The following is a 17,081-nucleotide window of genomic DNA, read 5'->3' on the forward strand; positions in this document are numbered from 1 at the left end:
ATAATTATGCCGGCCTAATGGGCAGTGGCGGAGCCAGTGTCCGGCCAAGTAGGGCAGCTGCCCAGGCTTCGCTCGGCCACGCTTCATCATCCCGTGTCGGAGATCTGCCATGGCCATCCTCCACCACACCATACCGCAAAAAGACGCACGTCGCGGCTCCATTTTTGTCGTTCAGGTTTCCGTTCTTCTTTTTTATTCTATTTCAGTTCAATTCTCGCTAAAACATTGTTGTTGTGTTGTTATTTGTTGTCATTAAAGGTTTTGGATGACGAATTGATGGAGAACGGGTGCCAAATATGTCATTTTACGCTATGCACACAAAGTGTTTAGTAAAAATTCTGAACCGAGATTCTTCTTCCTTTATCTTGCTTTTGCTTTGTTGGATTCTTCTTCCTTCATTTATATGACCTTGCATAAAGCCTATTGCATAATTTTCAAACTGAGTGTCCCACGCAGGTTATGAGGAAACATGCAAAGATAGATGCAGTCAAATGTTGAGAGAATAGAGACTTAATATTAGCTCTGTATATTTAATCCTATAGCAATGACAATAATTTTGCTCTTTTAAAAATGTTAACAATACTTAATTATTACTACATTGTTGAATCTAGTGTAGCAGTACCAGAGGGTGGAGTGATACATTGTATGGTTAAAAACAACAACCTTTATAATTTTACTTAATCAATCTGCATAAATTTAGAACCAAGAACAACATAGCTTCTTCAATTTGTTCCATTTATTTATGTTGCATATTGTACATACTAACAAAGTAGTGGATGTGGAACACAAGATTTCAAGCTACAATCAAAACAATAAGAAAACATTACAAAGCTTACTGCATTGTACTTTGTCAAACTTCTTATGTATCTTATGAAGAATACACAAAGATGCAATCAAATTATGATCAAATCCTTTTAATATTTGCTTCTCCAAAGATTATTTTGGTACTCAATAAGTAGATTTTGTGAAGACTTAGTTTTACCTAAATGTATGCATTTTGATATATTTACAAATTGAAGAAGCTGTGTTGTTCTTGGTTCTAAATTTATGCAGTTTGATTGAGTAAAATAATATGTGATATATGTGGAATTGAGTATATGTATGCATCATATACCTCAAATGAAAGAAGTATTTGTTTCACTCTCAAATGGAAAAGTAAGTTTATAAGATAAACATGTTGTTACGATTCATCAAAAAAATTATGTCAAATATTGTCTCGGTAGAAAATTATGAAGTTAGTGAAAACTTGCCCAAGCTTAATAATTTTTCTGGCTCTGCCACTGCTAATGGGCTACCCACGGTCCATATGGGCTAGCCCTAATGGGTAGTGGGATTTTTCAGGGCTGGACTAAAAAAGCCTTGAAAATATGGGCTCTAAATTTAAGGCCCAAGCCCAATGATTTTTCGGGCCGAGCCATATGGGCTAGCCCATTTTTACAGCTCAAATCTTAACCCTAAATTTACGCGCTCCTCTTAAATAAGTGAGACAAATGGACTATTCATATTAGGAATTTTCTCTACTTAGGAAGGGAGCCCAAACCTAACGAATCTCCCCCCACAACTATGTGGAGGAAATCATCAAACTGGCGATATCACAACAAGCTTCAAATTTTCCTCTTGGTAACGTTTTAGTCATCATATCATAACCATTATCATTTGTATGAAATTTAGCTAAATCTAACAACTTAGCATCCAAAACAACATGTATCCAATGATATCACACATCCATGTGTTTGTTCCTATTATGAAAAGTCGGATTCTTATCAAGATGAATAGCGTTTTGACTATCAACAAATAACACATATTTGTTTTGAATAAAACCAAGCTCCTGCAAAAAATTTCTTCAACCCTAATAACTTTTTGCATGCGATTTGAATTATTGTGGATAGATTGACGAAATCAGCTCACTTTATTCCGAAAATAATGGATTATCCGGTGGAGAGGCTTGCAAAGCTTTATGTTGAGAGAATTGTTTGTTTGTATGGTATTCATTCTAGTATTATTTCATATAGAGATCCGAGATTTACCTCTAGATTTTGGGAAGGTTTGCAAAGTGCTTTGGGTACTAAGTTGCGTTTGAGTTCAGCTTATCATCCGCAAACTGATGGTCAGACAGAGAAGACGATTCAGTCTCTTGAGGGTATTTTGAGAGCTTGTTTTTGAACAAGGTCATATTTGGGAAAATTATTTTTCTTTGATTGAGTTCACTTATAATAACAATTTCTATTCGAGTATTGGGATGGCACCTTTTGAGGTTTTGTATGGTAGGAGGTGTAGGACGCCTTTATGTTGGTACGAGTCAGGAGAGAGTGATGTGGTTGGACTTAAGATAATTCAAGAGACTGCGGATAAGATTAAGATGATTTTGGAGAAGATGAAGGCTTCTCCAAGTCGTCGGAAGAGTTATCATGATAAGAGGAGGAAAGCGCTAAAATTTTAGGTTGGAGACGATATGTTTCTTAGAGTTACTTCGGTAATGGGTGTTGGAAGAGCATTGAAGTTGCATAATTTGACGCCGCGTTTTATTAGACCTTATGAGATCTTGAAGAGAGTATGAGAGGTAGCTTATCAGATCGATATGACGCCGTCACTTGCTAACCTGCACGATGTGTTTCATGTGTCTCAGTTGAGGAGGTACATTGTGGATCTTTCGCATGTAGTCCAAGTAGCTGATGTGCAAGTGAGGGATAACCTTACTTTGGAGAAATTACCTATGAGGATTGAAGAATGAGAGTTGAAACAACTTTGTGGCAAAGAGATTTGTTTGGTGGAGGTGGCTTGGGGAGGACCGGGCAGGTGGGAACGTGACTTGGGAACTCGAGAGTAAGATGAGATATTCTTATTCTGAGTTACTCATTCAAGGTATATTTTCGAGGACGCAAATCTTTTAAGTGGGGGAGAGTTGTAACTTCCTGTTTTTTAATAGTTATTATTTTAATTATTATTTTGTTAACTATTTAGTTTATTAATTATTATGAAGTATAATGATTAATTATATTTATGTTTTGTGAATTATTTGGGTTATGTGTGGTTTTGGTTAGAAGTGAGAAAATGACTAATTGGACCTATGTTGGATTAGTATTAGAAATAACAGGGTGTTATTGTTAAGCCCATTAGAGAACTAAAAAGTTAGTGAGTTTTTCACAAAATAAGGAAAAGAGAAAAGATAGTGAGAGAAGTGATGAAAAGAAGAAAAAGAAGAGAGAGAGAGGAGAAAGAAAAGGAAGCTAACTTAGAAAGGGAAATCATCAAGGTAAGGGTGGGATTTCTTGATTATGGGTTTATATAATAGTAAATAATGATTAGAAACATGTTAGGATTGGGAATTTTGAGTTTCTAGTTTAACATGTTACAGTTTGATTGAAATATCATGAAATTGGTGATTGAGACATATTTTTGGTGTTGATACGTGTTTTTATATGATGTATGTATGCTAGAATGTTGTTATTCCATGAGATTGGGAATTGTTCATCATTTTCATAAGTTTTGATTCTTAGGGTTTGAAAATAGGTGATGAAATCAATGTCAAAAATTTATGTTTTTATGATACTAAATGGTTCTATATGATATGTACATGTTATAATAACTTGTTTCCATAATTAAATCGATGTTTCGGATGGTTTTTAATCGAAAAAACGTGTTGGACAAAATGTTGTCTGAAACTGATTTTTCTTGTTTTTCGCACGTTAGCTTAGTACGGTCTGGGAGAAAATGTTTTATATTTTCTGAAATTGAATGGGATCATGTATGCTTATGATTTATCATGGATTTTAGTAAACGTGTGTTACAAACATGACCAGGGATTATATGATGTTTTCTTTTATTGAATTTTGAAATACATGTGACGCCCTCTTTGATATTCATGTTTTACTCTAATTTATGTGATATAATTTATATGGATTTAGAGGAGTTACATAGGGTCACCTCCCAAATAAGCCGATATCATATCCACTGCATTGGCCCTGCTGATCTTAGAATGATCAAGCAACCTTCCTCTGATGGGAAGGTATAGGAGGTAAGCTACATCATTTAATGTAATACTCGTTTCACCAATAGGGAGGTGGAAAGATGGTGTTTTGCTATGTCATCTCTCAGCAAATACAGCCTGCATTCCATGAATGATGGTGGTGTACCTAAAAGCGCAAAGACCTGCAAGCCCGGAGTTCTGGAGTGCATTTTAGAACCACTCTTCCTTAGGCTGATAAAGATTGTGAATATTTCTTGCATGGTTCACAGACTTCAAACATTCACGTTCCTGTTGAAAATAAAATATAACAGTCTCAGTTGAATTGAATTTGATTACAAAATAAAAAATAGCATCGTTAAAAAATATACCTCTTCGTTTTTGACATGCGAAGAAAAATGCTCTCCAAAGTATATCAATAAAGAAGTGTTTGTGGGCCTTCTTGAAAAAAGTCGGCAAGTGGGACATCCTCAGCAACTGGAACCTGCTCTGCAATTGGGGCATCCTCATCATGGTACGCACGACTCTGGGATCTTGACCCCCGTGATAGTCAACTCCTAGAGGTCGACGCCTCCCTATCGTGAGGCAGAGGAGGGACGGCTTTAACCTGTTCATGCTGACGAGCCCTCTCGCGACGAGCAAACGCGATTAGGGTGGGTCACTAGAGTCTCATCTTTTTGTTGTTTTCAGCCATAACGCTTAGAAAAATATAACAAACATGATTAATATATGAGCAAGAAAAAGGTTCAGAGATGTATCTCCGAAAACCTGTAAGGGAACACTTCGGAGATACATCTTCGAAAATAACTTCGTTCAGCTTCAATGGCAGAAACTTTTCTGCAACTGCCCTAGCCATCCAAGTATCATCGAAACTCATATCATATTCATAAAAACAGAGTCTACACATAATCTATTTCAAATGCTAATGCTATCTAATACATTTAAACTAACCTATTTGAGCTAATATGTTAATAAAAAATCAAAATAAGCTAAATGAGAAACGTACTAAAAAATGTCTTGATGAGAGTGTAGAGTGATCTGATGTTGAATGCAGTAGGTAAAGGGAGTTAGGAATTGCAAGATACAAGTAAATGTTGCTTCAAAACTTGACATTGAGTGGGAACTGGAAATAGGTAGAGTGTGGTAGAGAGAAAGTTGAGTTTTTGAAAAATGAAGAAGAAAAAAATGAAGACTCTGGCACGAGCTTTAAATATGTTCACCTAATTCAGAGATGCATCTCTAAATCTTGATTTTTTAAATAAAAAAAGTGTATTCGAAGATGTATCTCCGACCACACCCTACAAAACTCTTCGAAAATATGTCTTCAAATTAACTTATAATTAAAATGAAGATTTAGTGCGTTCAAAGATACATCTCTCTTAGAGGATATTTTAAAAATTTCATATCTAACTAAAAAAAGAGTAAGGGTGCGATGAGATGAGAAGTTGCCTTTAGAAATTAACAAAATAGAAGCGTCTACAAAGTTCTTTTTCATTTTGGACTCGGTATGTCTCACAAGAAGGAAGAGGATTTGAGTAGGGATAGGGACCCACATGGAATAGTGATACCATGCCGTTTTGCTCTTTTTGATCCAAAATAATTATATAATGCAGCAGGCCACTCTTCCTAGTCCCTACATTGCTCTCCATTTTCCCCACACGCCCTTTCAACTCTTAATTACCTTTCACTTTTCTTTTTCTTTCTTTCCATATATATAAATACCTCCCTCTTCCACTAACATCTTTCATATGTCTTATTAGATAGTTATAGTTTGAAAGAATGAAAGAAAGTGGTGGAGGTAGAAAACAAGGTGCAGCTTCACCCTGTGCTGCATGCAAACTTCTAAGAAGAAGATGTGCTCAAGATTGTGTCTTTGCTCCTTATTTCCCTGCCGACGAACCTCACAAGTTTGCTAATGTACACAAAGTCTTTGGTGCTAGCAATGTCAACAAAATGCTTCAGGTAATTAATTATTCATTCTATTCTTAATTTTCTTTCACATTTTACACGTATAAACTAATTTTGACATTTTTAGGTGATGTTGACCAAAATTAATTTGTCTCTAAAATTAATAAGAATGATGTGATAAAACTACCATTTTCAGAAAATACTTTTTTTTCAATATTATATTATAATTTAAAAATATAAACTAGTGTAGAATAGATTAATATTATTTGAGATACACAAGTTCACCGACACCTTTTATTATATGATATAAGTGTGAAATGGTATATTTGAAATAAAACAAACTTATTTATAAAAAGAAATATTAAAGATATTATAGTTATGTAAAATAATTTTATATTATTATTTAATAGAGATACGTCATTCAACTATGTCATATAATTAATTTAAAAATATTAAAAATATAAGTAATTTTAAAATATTAAAGTGATTTGGTAGAATATATAATGATAATTGATTGATAATATAAAATTATTTTACATGTGTATTTTCTTTTTCTAAAATAAAAAAAATCAAAATATTATATAGTTGATTTAATTGAAGAAGAGATGAGACACATTAAAGAAGTGGTAAGATACGGGTGATTAGACTAACGGACCGTTATTTGTTAGTTGATATTTATTTGTCCGTTATTTGTTAGTTGATATTTGTTAGTTGAACTAAATAAATGTGAATTATTGATTTAGAGCTCAACTCATAATAATAAATTAAATAAATTGTTAATAATTATGAACTAATAATTTTTTAACTATGAATATAAAATGTTTTGTATTTGATTCAAAATAAATACAAACTTTGTTAATTGGTTAGTTCTTGCACATGTTGAAGCCTCTAAATAATCGAATTTTATTTATAGGAATTTGGCATAAAATAGAAAACAAAAATTTAATGGCCTTGCATAGACAGTGGCCCTTTCCTCTTTCTTTTTTGTCTTCTTTTATTTTATTGACTACTAGTGGCGCTTTCCCTTCTTTGACCATACTTGAATTGATTCCCCACATCCATATTCTTCTAACTTCTTTTCAGAAATAAAGGTTTAACATCATTGATTTTTAATTTTGTACTTTATTATATTATATCTTCTCTTTAAATTTGTTTTTGAAATACTACAACAACAAAAAATAATAAATAATATAATTACATAACTATGTTATTCTTCATGTTTATTAGATGTTTTCATATTTGTTAAGTTCTTGCATGCATCTCAAACTATATATACTCAAAATTTTGTGGTATTTACAAAGAATACTCGGATGAGATGACGCTGGTGTGTTTCAGTTTTATCAGAGGTCTTAGGTTTTATCTTTGACCTGAGCACTCCTTGGTGTTGAGGTTTACAATAATTCTTTTTTCAACATTAAATTAACTTAGTCTTTATATAACTATTTTTTTCTCATTTTTTAATACACTTTTTTCATTTGAGAAAAATACAACCTACATGAAGATACTTTTCTCAAAAATATACCAAACTAGTTTGAATGAAATTGAAGGATGCATCATAGATCATACACTTGCAATCTTTTTCTGAATTTTATTGTTTTTTTTTAGCTAATATAGTAAAACTAGTTTTGGAGGTAACCAAAAGCCATGTCCACACACACTACACTAGCATGGCTTTTTCCAAATAATATATAAATTTTTTACTATATAATAAATAATAGCAAGCCTTTGAAAAATTAGAAAAGGTAGAAAAGGTTAAACATTCGGCGCGTTCAAACCTCACATCGTACGTCCTAATCTCTTTGTCTCTTTTCAATTTTTTTCATATTCCAACATTAGGTCTGTTTCATCTTTTGGTCTGCCATGTGATCCATAAAATAATCAATAAGACAAACCAATAAGAATAGCATTACATTTTTAAAAGTTAATATGTTTCTTATTATTATTGAAAATATGACTAATTTTAATTCAACCCTACAAAAAAAAATTGAATATCTCTAACTTAGAACTAAAAATTGAGTGACCAAATAACAGAAAATGAATAGTAAGTTGGTAAAACGGGTTGGCTCGCATTTTTTTATAGGACGAGTCAAAATTTTAAATCCGCACCTCAAATTAAATGTGTCCACTCGTGCCTTCCGACATAATTTATTATATTTTAAGAAAAGATCAAGGTTTTAGTCTCGCACCTTCAACTATATCTGCTCCGTCAAGTGATATATTTTGCGGGTTTTTGCGAAATATAATTGGACGTATCTCAACCCTACAAAAATATTTTTTAAAATGAAAATAAAATTCATATATTATCATAGACTCTTAATATATATTTATTTTATTTTTACTTTCATCATGTATTGGGCCAACCAATAGTAGCTTCTAAACGTGGTGTTGCCCCCCAAAAGTCAGAGTCAAGCACAAACACAAGATCTTCACTTTCTATTTGGCACCATTAGGAAATTGCAGTACAAAATATTCAAGTAACATTATCCTTCTACGCATACACCACGTGAAGTTGTCTCATATAAAGTCAATTTCATATCCAAATATTGAAAAAAAAAAATCTCATTTCATTGTCAAACTCCATGTCACAATTTCTAACACATTACAAATATTAATAAATTTTTTAATTTGCAGGACTTACCTGAACATCAAAGAGGGGATGCAGTGAGTAGCATGGTGTATGAAGCAAATGCAAGGGTTAGAGACCCTGTGTATGGTTGTGTAGGGGCCATTTCATCACTTCAGCAACAAATTGATGTTCTTCAAACCCAATTGGCTGTGGCTCAAGCTGAGGCTGTGCACCTAAGGGTGCGCCAAACTGCATCATCTTTTTGGAACAGTGCAGGACATAGCCCAACTAGCCCAACCTATAGTGGCTCCCCATCATCTAAGATCAATGAATCACAAGCCAAACATATCTTTGATATGGACATGGTGGTGGACCAAGGTGGTTATGCTGATTCAATGTGGTGATGCAATACAACTACTATGGTTAAAAAATATATAATTTTATATACTACTAGTATCTATTTAGACTATACAAAACAAAGGAGGGACACGTTATTTTTTTGAAGTAATGTCTTCTACCGTTTCACTTTTAAATTTAGAGACACGTTAGACCTACTTTAGTTCTGACGAGTCTCTAAAATTCAACTCATCTAAAATTTTATAATTTCTTATAATTTAGTAGGATAGAGCTAGGACTCTAGAAGCAGTGGTGGCGGAGGCCGTTCGCCCGCTTGATTTAGTTTGGTTATAGATTTCTCGTTGATGATTGATGAGATATAGTTTGGTAGTGTAAATATATATTACCATTTGACATTGTGTTAAGGGCAAGGTTATATGGTTGGATTATGGATTTTTCATGGCTAAAAGAAAGGATTGAGTTTTGTATTGTTGTTCTAGTGATGTTTGACTTTTTAATGTTTTGGATTTTACAAGGAAGATGCACTTATTGGCATTTACTTAGTTTTTCACAAGTATTGCTACTTCTTTGTAATGTTGGGGTATTGCTATACAATTATGAGTTATCATGTTGTTTTGTTTTCTTTACCTTTTGTTCTTTTTGGTTTATGTCTTCTTCTATGTATAATTTTGTTTTTTTACATCATTGAAAGGTCATTTGAGCATTAAAAAAGAAAACCACTACATAATGTGCTACACACGCTTATTGATTAGTTCAACTAACGACATCAATAATACCCTTTTTAACGACAAATAACACTAAAGTTAGTAGTGGTATTTTCTTAGCAGTGAGGATATTATACTCTCCCTAGTTTCTTTACATGCTTAAATCATTCCTAATTTGAACTTACTTGAAGAAAAAGCTTGAATTATGTTTAAGTAATTAACTTTATATATTTTATGTTTCTAAACATCCGTATTAAAGAACTTCACAAAATAAGAATATCATTCATATAAATGCAGATATGATTAAGTTGGATTTTAAAAATCATGACTTAGTTAGTTAGTATATAAATTAGTGTAAAAATGTAATGAATTATTATTTACAGATCTCGTTTAGTATAGTTCTTAGATATGCTAAACTATAGGAATTTAATACTTAATGCAATTTAATTTTGTTTGTTAAAAATTTTATAGAAAAACGCTACTAGATTACTACCAATCCCATTCTAATTCCGAGTGAAAATTCATTAACAAGGTAAGCTATGAAATTGCATTACTACCAAAATTGAGGCACACCCTGGACAACAGCATGAAATTCTCAAAACATCCCCCCAAAGAAAGCATGAGCTATTAATTGCACTACCAAAATTGAGGCATCCCAATCCATAATTAAGAAATGTCTGAGGTAAACAAGAGCATCCAGAGTTATCAATTCCTTATCACAATAAGCAAATAGACAGTAGAATATTCACCTTCCCTGTCTGTATAACCCTTCACATTTCCTTATTCAGAAAGATCGTTGTAATAACTAGAATCAAGACGTTTCTTCAACTCTGGTTGACTGGCTGGAGGGCTACTCATTTTTCTCTTGCGATTGTTCAACATGGATGAAGCATCGTCTATCATCTCCCCTTCTTCTGCATTGCATCCATTCCTGTCTTTCTGTGATTTCCCTTTCAAGCCCATCTGACTCCCCTCTCTAGTTTCCTCAAGATCCTCACTGTGATCTTCACCATCAGGCTTAGACCAGCTCTGACTTCTCTCACGCTTATTTTTCCCATTCTCGACTGCTAGCTCAACTCCATCTTCAAGCTCTTTCTCAATGAGATCATCCTCATCCATTACATCTTTCTTTATTGTCATTTCACCGCGTACCTTTTTCATTTTTTCTAACGCAGCCTTTACCTTGTCTTTGTCAATCACCTTCTTTGTCATTTCAACTCCATTTTCAAGCTCCCTCTCAATAAGAGCATCCTCATCCATTACATCTTCCTTTATTGTCATTTCACCTCGTTCCTTTCTCCTTTTTTCTAAAGCGGCCTTTACCTTGTCTTTGTCAATCATCTTGATTGCTTCTTTGGGTGAAAGTGGGCCTTCCCGAAGCTCCAGATTTCGACCAACATTAAAGCTAGACTTGTATGATGTATCTTCACTCCTTCCTAATTCTGCAGCATCCTCTGTACTAACCATTTTATCTTGGTCTCCAGAAACTACTCGTTCAGCTCCAGAGATAGATCTATTAGCCACTTCTCTCTGGTTATCTTTATCGGGCAACTTTTCTGAGGTCTGAGAATCCCTGGTTTCCAAGTCCATCTTGTGATCAGTAATGTCACTACCCATTTCTGCACTACCATCATTGCTTTGGTTTTCTGTTCCTGCAAGTGGTGCTGCATTATTTTCCACAGATGTGCGTTGAGGAGCTGAATGAGATGCAATTTGTTTTGAGACCGGCTCCTCACTCGTCGCAGGAGCCTTTGAGGAAGCTCTCACCCCTCCTGCAGTAGCCCCTTCTGTTTCATTTCCTTGTGATTGTGGAATTCTATTCTGCTCATAGAGTTCCAACATTTGATTGCTAACTTCTGCAAGAGAAAAACAACAAGGACTCAGAAGGATATACAAAAGCATTCAGAGAGAGAAACAAAAGGATAGCCCCTTGGTTAAATAACAGCAGTAAACTACCCACGGCATAAAAGTGAGCCTGTACTATAATGAAAATGCTTAACTTATCTGAAAATAGGGATAAAACATTATATAACAAGACAGTACAAGAGATTATTATATTGCATTAAGCCACAAGAACATGCAAGACTATCCAATTGGATCAACTTTCTTAGTATGCAAATGAATTGAGGGGATGACACCCACCCTCCAATTGGCGTGGGGTGACATCAAACTCCTGCCACCAAACCTTCTCACCATCTGACGGAAGCTTCACTTTCAGGAACTTGGCAGCAAGGAAAATGGCACCTGCCGCAATATGATGTGGCTTAAATTGCAGGCAGAGTGATGTCCTCAGCCTGAAAGCCACTTTCCAGTGTGTGAACAAAAAAACTATTAAAATGTATTCAACAAAGTTAAATTAGAACGAGTAGAAATTGGATCCATACCCATCATTAACAAAATTCCACGCAACTTGTGCAAGGGCATTCTTTGCAACATTGAACTTCTTTATGGCCTCGACAAGGGGCTTGTATGGATGTTGGACATTCAAGTCAAAACCTAAAGTGGCAAGTACAACCCTCTCTCCAAGTAAAATTAATTCTTTCTGCTGCTCATATACTTCCTGCATCATTTACAAATTCTATTTAACAAATATAATAGGGTCGTGGAACCAGGAACGAAACATAGAGCGGGGTTAATAAACGAGTGTCCAAAATCTAACAAGGAGATACTTTTAATATACGGCAGTTTGAGTTCATTGGATCGAATCAGAGCAACTATCCAATAAAATAGTGTCCCAAGAAAAATGTTTGCTAAATGACAAAATTCCATGCAACCAATTCTATTTATTAATACTATAGTACTCTCTATGGTTTCAAATATAATCTGACCAAAATTTCAAATTTGGCGGTCTAAATTACAAACAAATTGCAACTAGTTCTACTCTATTTAATGATACCATAGAAAAGAAATGCTGAAGGCAATAGTGGTAGCAATAAGATCTAAGATAAATCAAGAAATTGGGATGTCTATACATAGAAAAGAATTGATGAAAACACCATCAGTAATAAAACACCTTCTGTTTTATCCTGTGTGCAGCTTCCGGGTCCTTCTTGTGAATCATCTCATAAGAAATGATAATAACATCCTTAAGAGGACGAGGAGTCTCCTCAACCTTTCCAGCCAAAAACATGCAAACTGTGGCAATTGTCTGCAAAAAGATATGCATCAATCGGAGTATGAGATTTCAAGTAAGTACACTTTAAGTTTATACAGCTTTTAAATCTATCAATGTCATTATCTTAATATAAACTTGGAACATAACCACAATCAACTTCCACAAATACTTGAACCAAGCCTTCGCAATTAGTAGGGTTGGTGCATGGATCAGGCTACACCATAATGTTCTATCAAAAAACATGCTTCTATCCAACTTATTAATCTCGAGATCTTTCTTAATAATCTCTCTTAATAGTTTTTTAGGTATTCCTCTGGTTTGATTACATTTCATCTGATCTACTCTTCTTACAACAGATTTCATAAATCTTCTCCCTACATGACCAAACCACCAAAGCCTAGTTTCCATTCCACCATCTTTTCTACTATAGGTGCTACCCCCAACTCTCTTTCTCTAATGTTGTCATTTCTAATTTTATCCTATCTAGTCTTGCCACACATCCAATGCAACATTCTCATCTCTGCTACGCTACAATTCGTTAAGAAAAAGGAACAAACTCAACATAAAAACATTATGCAAAAGAAACGAGAAATCTATGATTACAAATCCCTATTGAAGAACAACAAATGTCAGTCAGTATGAACATTTTCTAAAATATGCTTTAACGGTTTTTCAGAATACAAATGCAAACAAAAAAATATTGAGAAAGCATAATACATAAATGCAAGAAATACCAACTAGAGCTTTGCAAGAATACGCAGCATTAATGCTTTGCCATATTTTAAACAACTGAAACTGTAATTAGCATATCCGTTTTCTTTAGGATATAACTCTACTCATCAACCCAAAAGCTAGCTTAAGGTATAATTTGACATTAGCCCAGGCCTCACAAAGACTACTTTGGCCATGTCTCCAGTTGATGTGGGATTTCACACATATTCTCATAACAACTTTGACCATCTCTAGAAATCAAGACACAATTCCTAGGTGATCATATCACAAGTCAATTGAAAGACTAATGTGTTGAACTTTCATTTGTTAGAAAAACTCCAAAACCAAACAGGCATTTTACAGTTGAAAATGCCAATATTGAAAAACAAAAAACACCCACCATATATCCCCAACACAGCATTACCAAGCATTGAAAATCAAATTATAAACAACTCACATAAAATTAATATTATGATAATTATTTTGTTTGTTGTACTCATTGTATGTGGTTCTCCACAATGGTAATCGAACAAACATGCTATACTAAATCAAAATGCAACTCACATAAAATCAGTGGTAAAATGCCTATAAAATATCTATTTAAAAGCATAACAACCCACCCTTCTGTCGTTCTTTGCATGAGATTGTCTAAGAAAGAAACGATGACAGAATATTACGGCCGTTGCTATAGTTACTTGAGGCCTGCAGGGGATGAAGTTACCGTCAATATGCAAACCTCCAATTGACTTTCAAGATTAGGAAATAAATATTTAAGGCATAATGACAAAACCCAATTACATATAAAAGGAAATTGGCATTCATCTTGCAAAGACTAACTATTTTTTTGGTAAGTCAAAGACCACAAATATAAACATAATACTAGATCAGAAGTACAATGCACAATAGGAAAAATGGAAATCAAATTGCAAAAAAAAAGCTATCATAAAACTCAGTGCTATAAAATTGCATAGTTGGTGTACCATTAAGACACATAGTTGTATGGACATGAGACGAAATTTAAAAACATTAAGATGAAATGAAACATACAACCCCTCAAAGCATTTCTAAACACATAATAAGTATCTAACTCTGGATAAATATTAATAAAATATTTTTAGTAATTACAATCGCATAAAACTTACACTTTAAGTCGCATGCCTAAATCTTGTAAGAATGTGCAATATGACTTGCGCAGATATGTCTCTTTCTTCAGGTCAATTCCATCCTTTCTTGATGGGGCATTTTCTTCCATGTCTTTTCGAGACATATACCAGTGACCCAGGGCTTCCTGTTGCTTGTCTAAAGAACCTTTACAAGGGTTTTCATCAGATGCTCCATGATGTGGCAACTCTCCAGACACATGTGCTGCCATGTGTGTAAGTTACACTGTTGACTCAGTTAATTCTGTATCACTTGCTCAGCATCAACTAGCAGAAAGATTCTGGAGGATATTTATAAAATAACAATGAATATCATTGACCAAGAATTTAAAGTATTATAACAGAGATGCTGAAACCGTATGCTCGTGAGAAAAATAAACATCATCAAAAAATATCATGATAAAGAAAGTGAAACAACCGTACAAAATTAATTAAAAAGGCATAGAGATTTGAGCTGGTATTGAGAGAGAATGTTTCCCCGCATCATTATATGTATGCACTCCCTCTTGAAAAAGTATTACCATGAGTATTAGCAAGACTAATTTTCTGAATATTATTTCAGAACTAACTAGGTTACAATCTCTGAACAGTTTAAATAGACTGTGTTATACCTAACAGGCCAAATTTAATTTAAACAAAAAATTACACAATACAAAACTATATTATCAACACTAATTAAAGCTATAAGAACTCTTCTTAGACACGACTAGTATTTACAACACTAATTAAAGCTACAAGAACTCCTCTTAGACACGACTAGAATATACAGCGTTAATTAAAGCTACAAGAACTCCTCTTGGGTTGTGTTTGGATATCATAAAATGAACGGAGCAGAGTGGAATGTAGCATAATGGAGCGGAGCGGAATGAAGATTCTATTCCATCGTTTGGAAATTTTAGGACAGACCTAGACAAATTCTTCATTCCGCCCAATCAGAGGGAAAAAAATATGGTGGTAAGTGATGGAATGGAATGTAATCCATATCACTCCACTCCTCTCCATCCAATTTAAAATGATTTAAACAATGGAATATCACTCTTCCATCCCATACCGCTCTATCCAATTCCATCAATCCAAACAAAGTCTTAGACAAGTCTAGTGGTTTACCCAGCCATAGATTAACAGAGGTTAAACTAAAACATGCATATAAAAACCAAGCTTTTCCCCCCTATATGAAGAGGGCTACATGGATCAATCGAATCAAACTATCGAACCCAATAATCTCGAAGTTTTTCTATCTAATTAACAAAGAGGAAAAAGGAACACTACCTTTAAACAAATTCCCACATGGAAAACGATAATGAGATCAGAGACATAAGGAAAAAGATACAAAAACATAAATTTGCCTAATGTTCGAAACCGCCGTCTGTTCTTGATAGACCAAACCCTAATTTGCGTTTTACAACTTGAATAAAATTTGACAAAGGAAAAGAAAGAGGCAACATTCAATATACAAATTTCACTACCCAGATTAAATTTATTAAAAAAAAATAAAAATCGTTTGGATAGAAAACAAACGCGTTCAATAAATAGCTCCGATAGGGTTTCAACAAACAAACAAATTGATTGAGAATAACAAAATTAAGCCGAAAAAAGATGAATTCATAGAGAAGAAAATTGAATTGAAAATTGCAATGCATGTATATATGCATATAGATAAAGCGATGGATGGATCGAAAAAACGAATCGATGAAACGAGAAAGAAAAACGCATGAAGATGAGATAAAAGAAAACGAAATCGCAGGGAAATAACATACATACCAGAAAGAAACCTCGTCAATTGCAAGCTTTGTCGATAATTTGTGGGACTCGTCGCAAGATGCAGGAAAGCTGAAGGATCGATCGATCGAATGCCCTCGCTATCGCTACCACGTTATTTGTGTTTCGTTTTTTGTTTTTCCTTTTTCACTGTCCACCCAGTTAGTAGTATCCCAAATTAATATTGTTTTATATTAATATTTTTATATACCACCGCGTCCTCTATTATTTTATTATTATTTCTTACATTTTTCTTTTTAAAAGTAATAAATCCATAAATCTATTATTATAGGGTAATTAAATACAATCACTGAAGCTGTAGAATATAGATTAGATTTTGCATTATCCTTTAATCCTGAATCCTGATCAAGAAAAAGATTGCATATTTTTGGACCGAAAAAATATTGAGAATATCTCAATACACCTTTTGAATATCTTAGGTATTTGACGAAATTTTAATAATGTTCTAAGCTTTCATAGATGCATCTTTAGAATCACTTTTTTTTAAAAAAATTAGTTTTTTCGTAGGTACATCTACAGAAGCGTTGATATCATAGTAATTGTTGGGAAAATTCAAATTATTTGAGTTCAGCAATTCTTCCATAACTACATCTACGGAACATGTTAAAAACAGAGTGTTCTGTAGATGTATTTACGGAACATTCTGTTATATTTTCAAATCATATACATTTAACTCCAAAACTCATTTTTTATAACATCTATGGAAAATCAAATTATAGTAAATTAAAGTAATACAATTTAAAGGCAATAGTAAATGGTACGCCAAAAAAATACATCATATAAATCGTCGGCCATAATGTTGAATATATAAATCGTC

General features: G+C 33.7%; 2 protein-coding genes across 3 annotated transcripts; one reads left to right on the top strand and one right to left on the bottom strand.

Annotated features, from left to right (window-relative positions):
- Positions 1–5,592: 5,592 nt before the first annotated feature.
- Positions 5,593–9,402, top strand: LOC131602486 (LOB domain-containing protein 4-like). The gene is made up of 2 exons (XM_058874611.1): positions 5,593–5,926; positions 8,504–9,402. Exons 1-2 carry the CDS (start codon positions 5,744–5,746, stop codon positions 8,840–8,842), a joined length of 522 nt encoding a protein of 173 aa, XP_058730594.1. The 5' UTR covers positions 5,593–5,743; the 3' UTR covers positions 8,843–9,402.
- Positions 9,403–9,985: 583 nt separating this feature from the next.
- LOC131602485 (cyclin-T1-3-like) lies at positions 9,986–16,406 on the bottom strand. Of its 2 annotated transcripts, XM_058874608.1 has the most exons (7): positions 16,247–16,406; positions 14,468–14,766; positions 13,946–14,027; positions 12,513–12,647; positions 11,884–12,059; positions 11,642–11,793; positions 9,986–11,355 (listed from the first exon to the last, which is right to left on the bottom strand). In XM_058874608.1, exons 2-7 carry the CDS (start codon positions 14,695–14,697, stop codon positions 10,280–10,282), a joined length of 1,851 nt encoding a protein of 616 aa, XP_058730591.1. In that variant the 5' UTR covers positions 14,698–14,766; positions 16,247–16,406; the 3' UTR covers positions 9,986–10,279. The 2 variants fall into 2 exon arrangements, with proteins under 2 accessions (XP_058730591.1, XP_058730593.1); XM_058874610.1 differs by lacking the exons at positions 13,946–14,027; positions 16,247–16,406 and having other exon boundaries at positions 14,468–14,607.
- Positions 16,407–17,081: the final 675 nt, after the last annotated feature.

The sequence above is a fragment of the Vicia villosa genome, linkage group LG5 (assembly GCF_029867415.1).
Source record: "Vicia villosa cultivar HV-30 ecotype Madison, WI linkage group LG5, Vvil1.0, whole genome shotgun sequence".
In the NCBI taxonomy this organism is placed as follows: Eukaryota; Viridiplantae; Streptophyta; class Magnoliopsida; order Fabales; family Fabaceae; genus Vicia; species Vicia villosa.

Bases quoted from the DNA above. Each gene is read 5' to 3' on its own strand.
- LOC131602486 (XM_058874611.1), top strand. From the start codon at position 5,744: ATGAAAGAAAGTGGTGGAGGTAGAAAACAAGGTGCAGCTTCACCCTGT. The intron at 5,927-8,503 runs GTAATTAATTAT...TTTAATTTGCAG, and splicing joins ATGTCAACAAAATGCTTCAG to GACTTACCTGAACATCAAAG.
- LOC131602485 (XM_058874608.1), bottom strand. From the start codon at position 14,697: ATGGCAGCACATGTGTCTGGAGAGTTGCCACATCATGGAGCATCTGAT. The intron at 14,028-14,467 runs GTAAGTTTTATG...CATCCCCTGCAG, and splicing joins TTAGGCATGCGACTTAAAGT to GCCTCAAGTAACTATAGCAA. The intron at 11,356-11,641 runs GTGGGTGTCATC...TTTCTCTTGCAG, and splicing joins CACCCCACGCCAATTGGAGG to AAGTTAGCAATCAAATGTTG.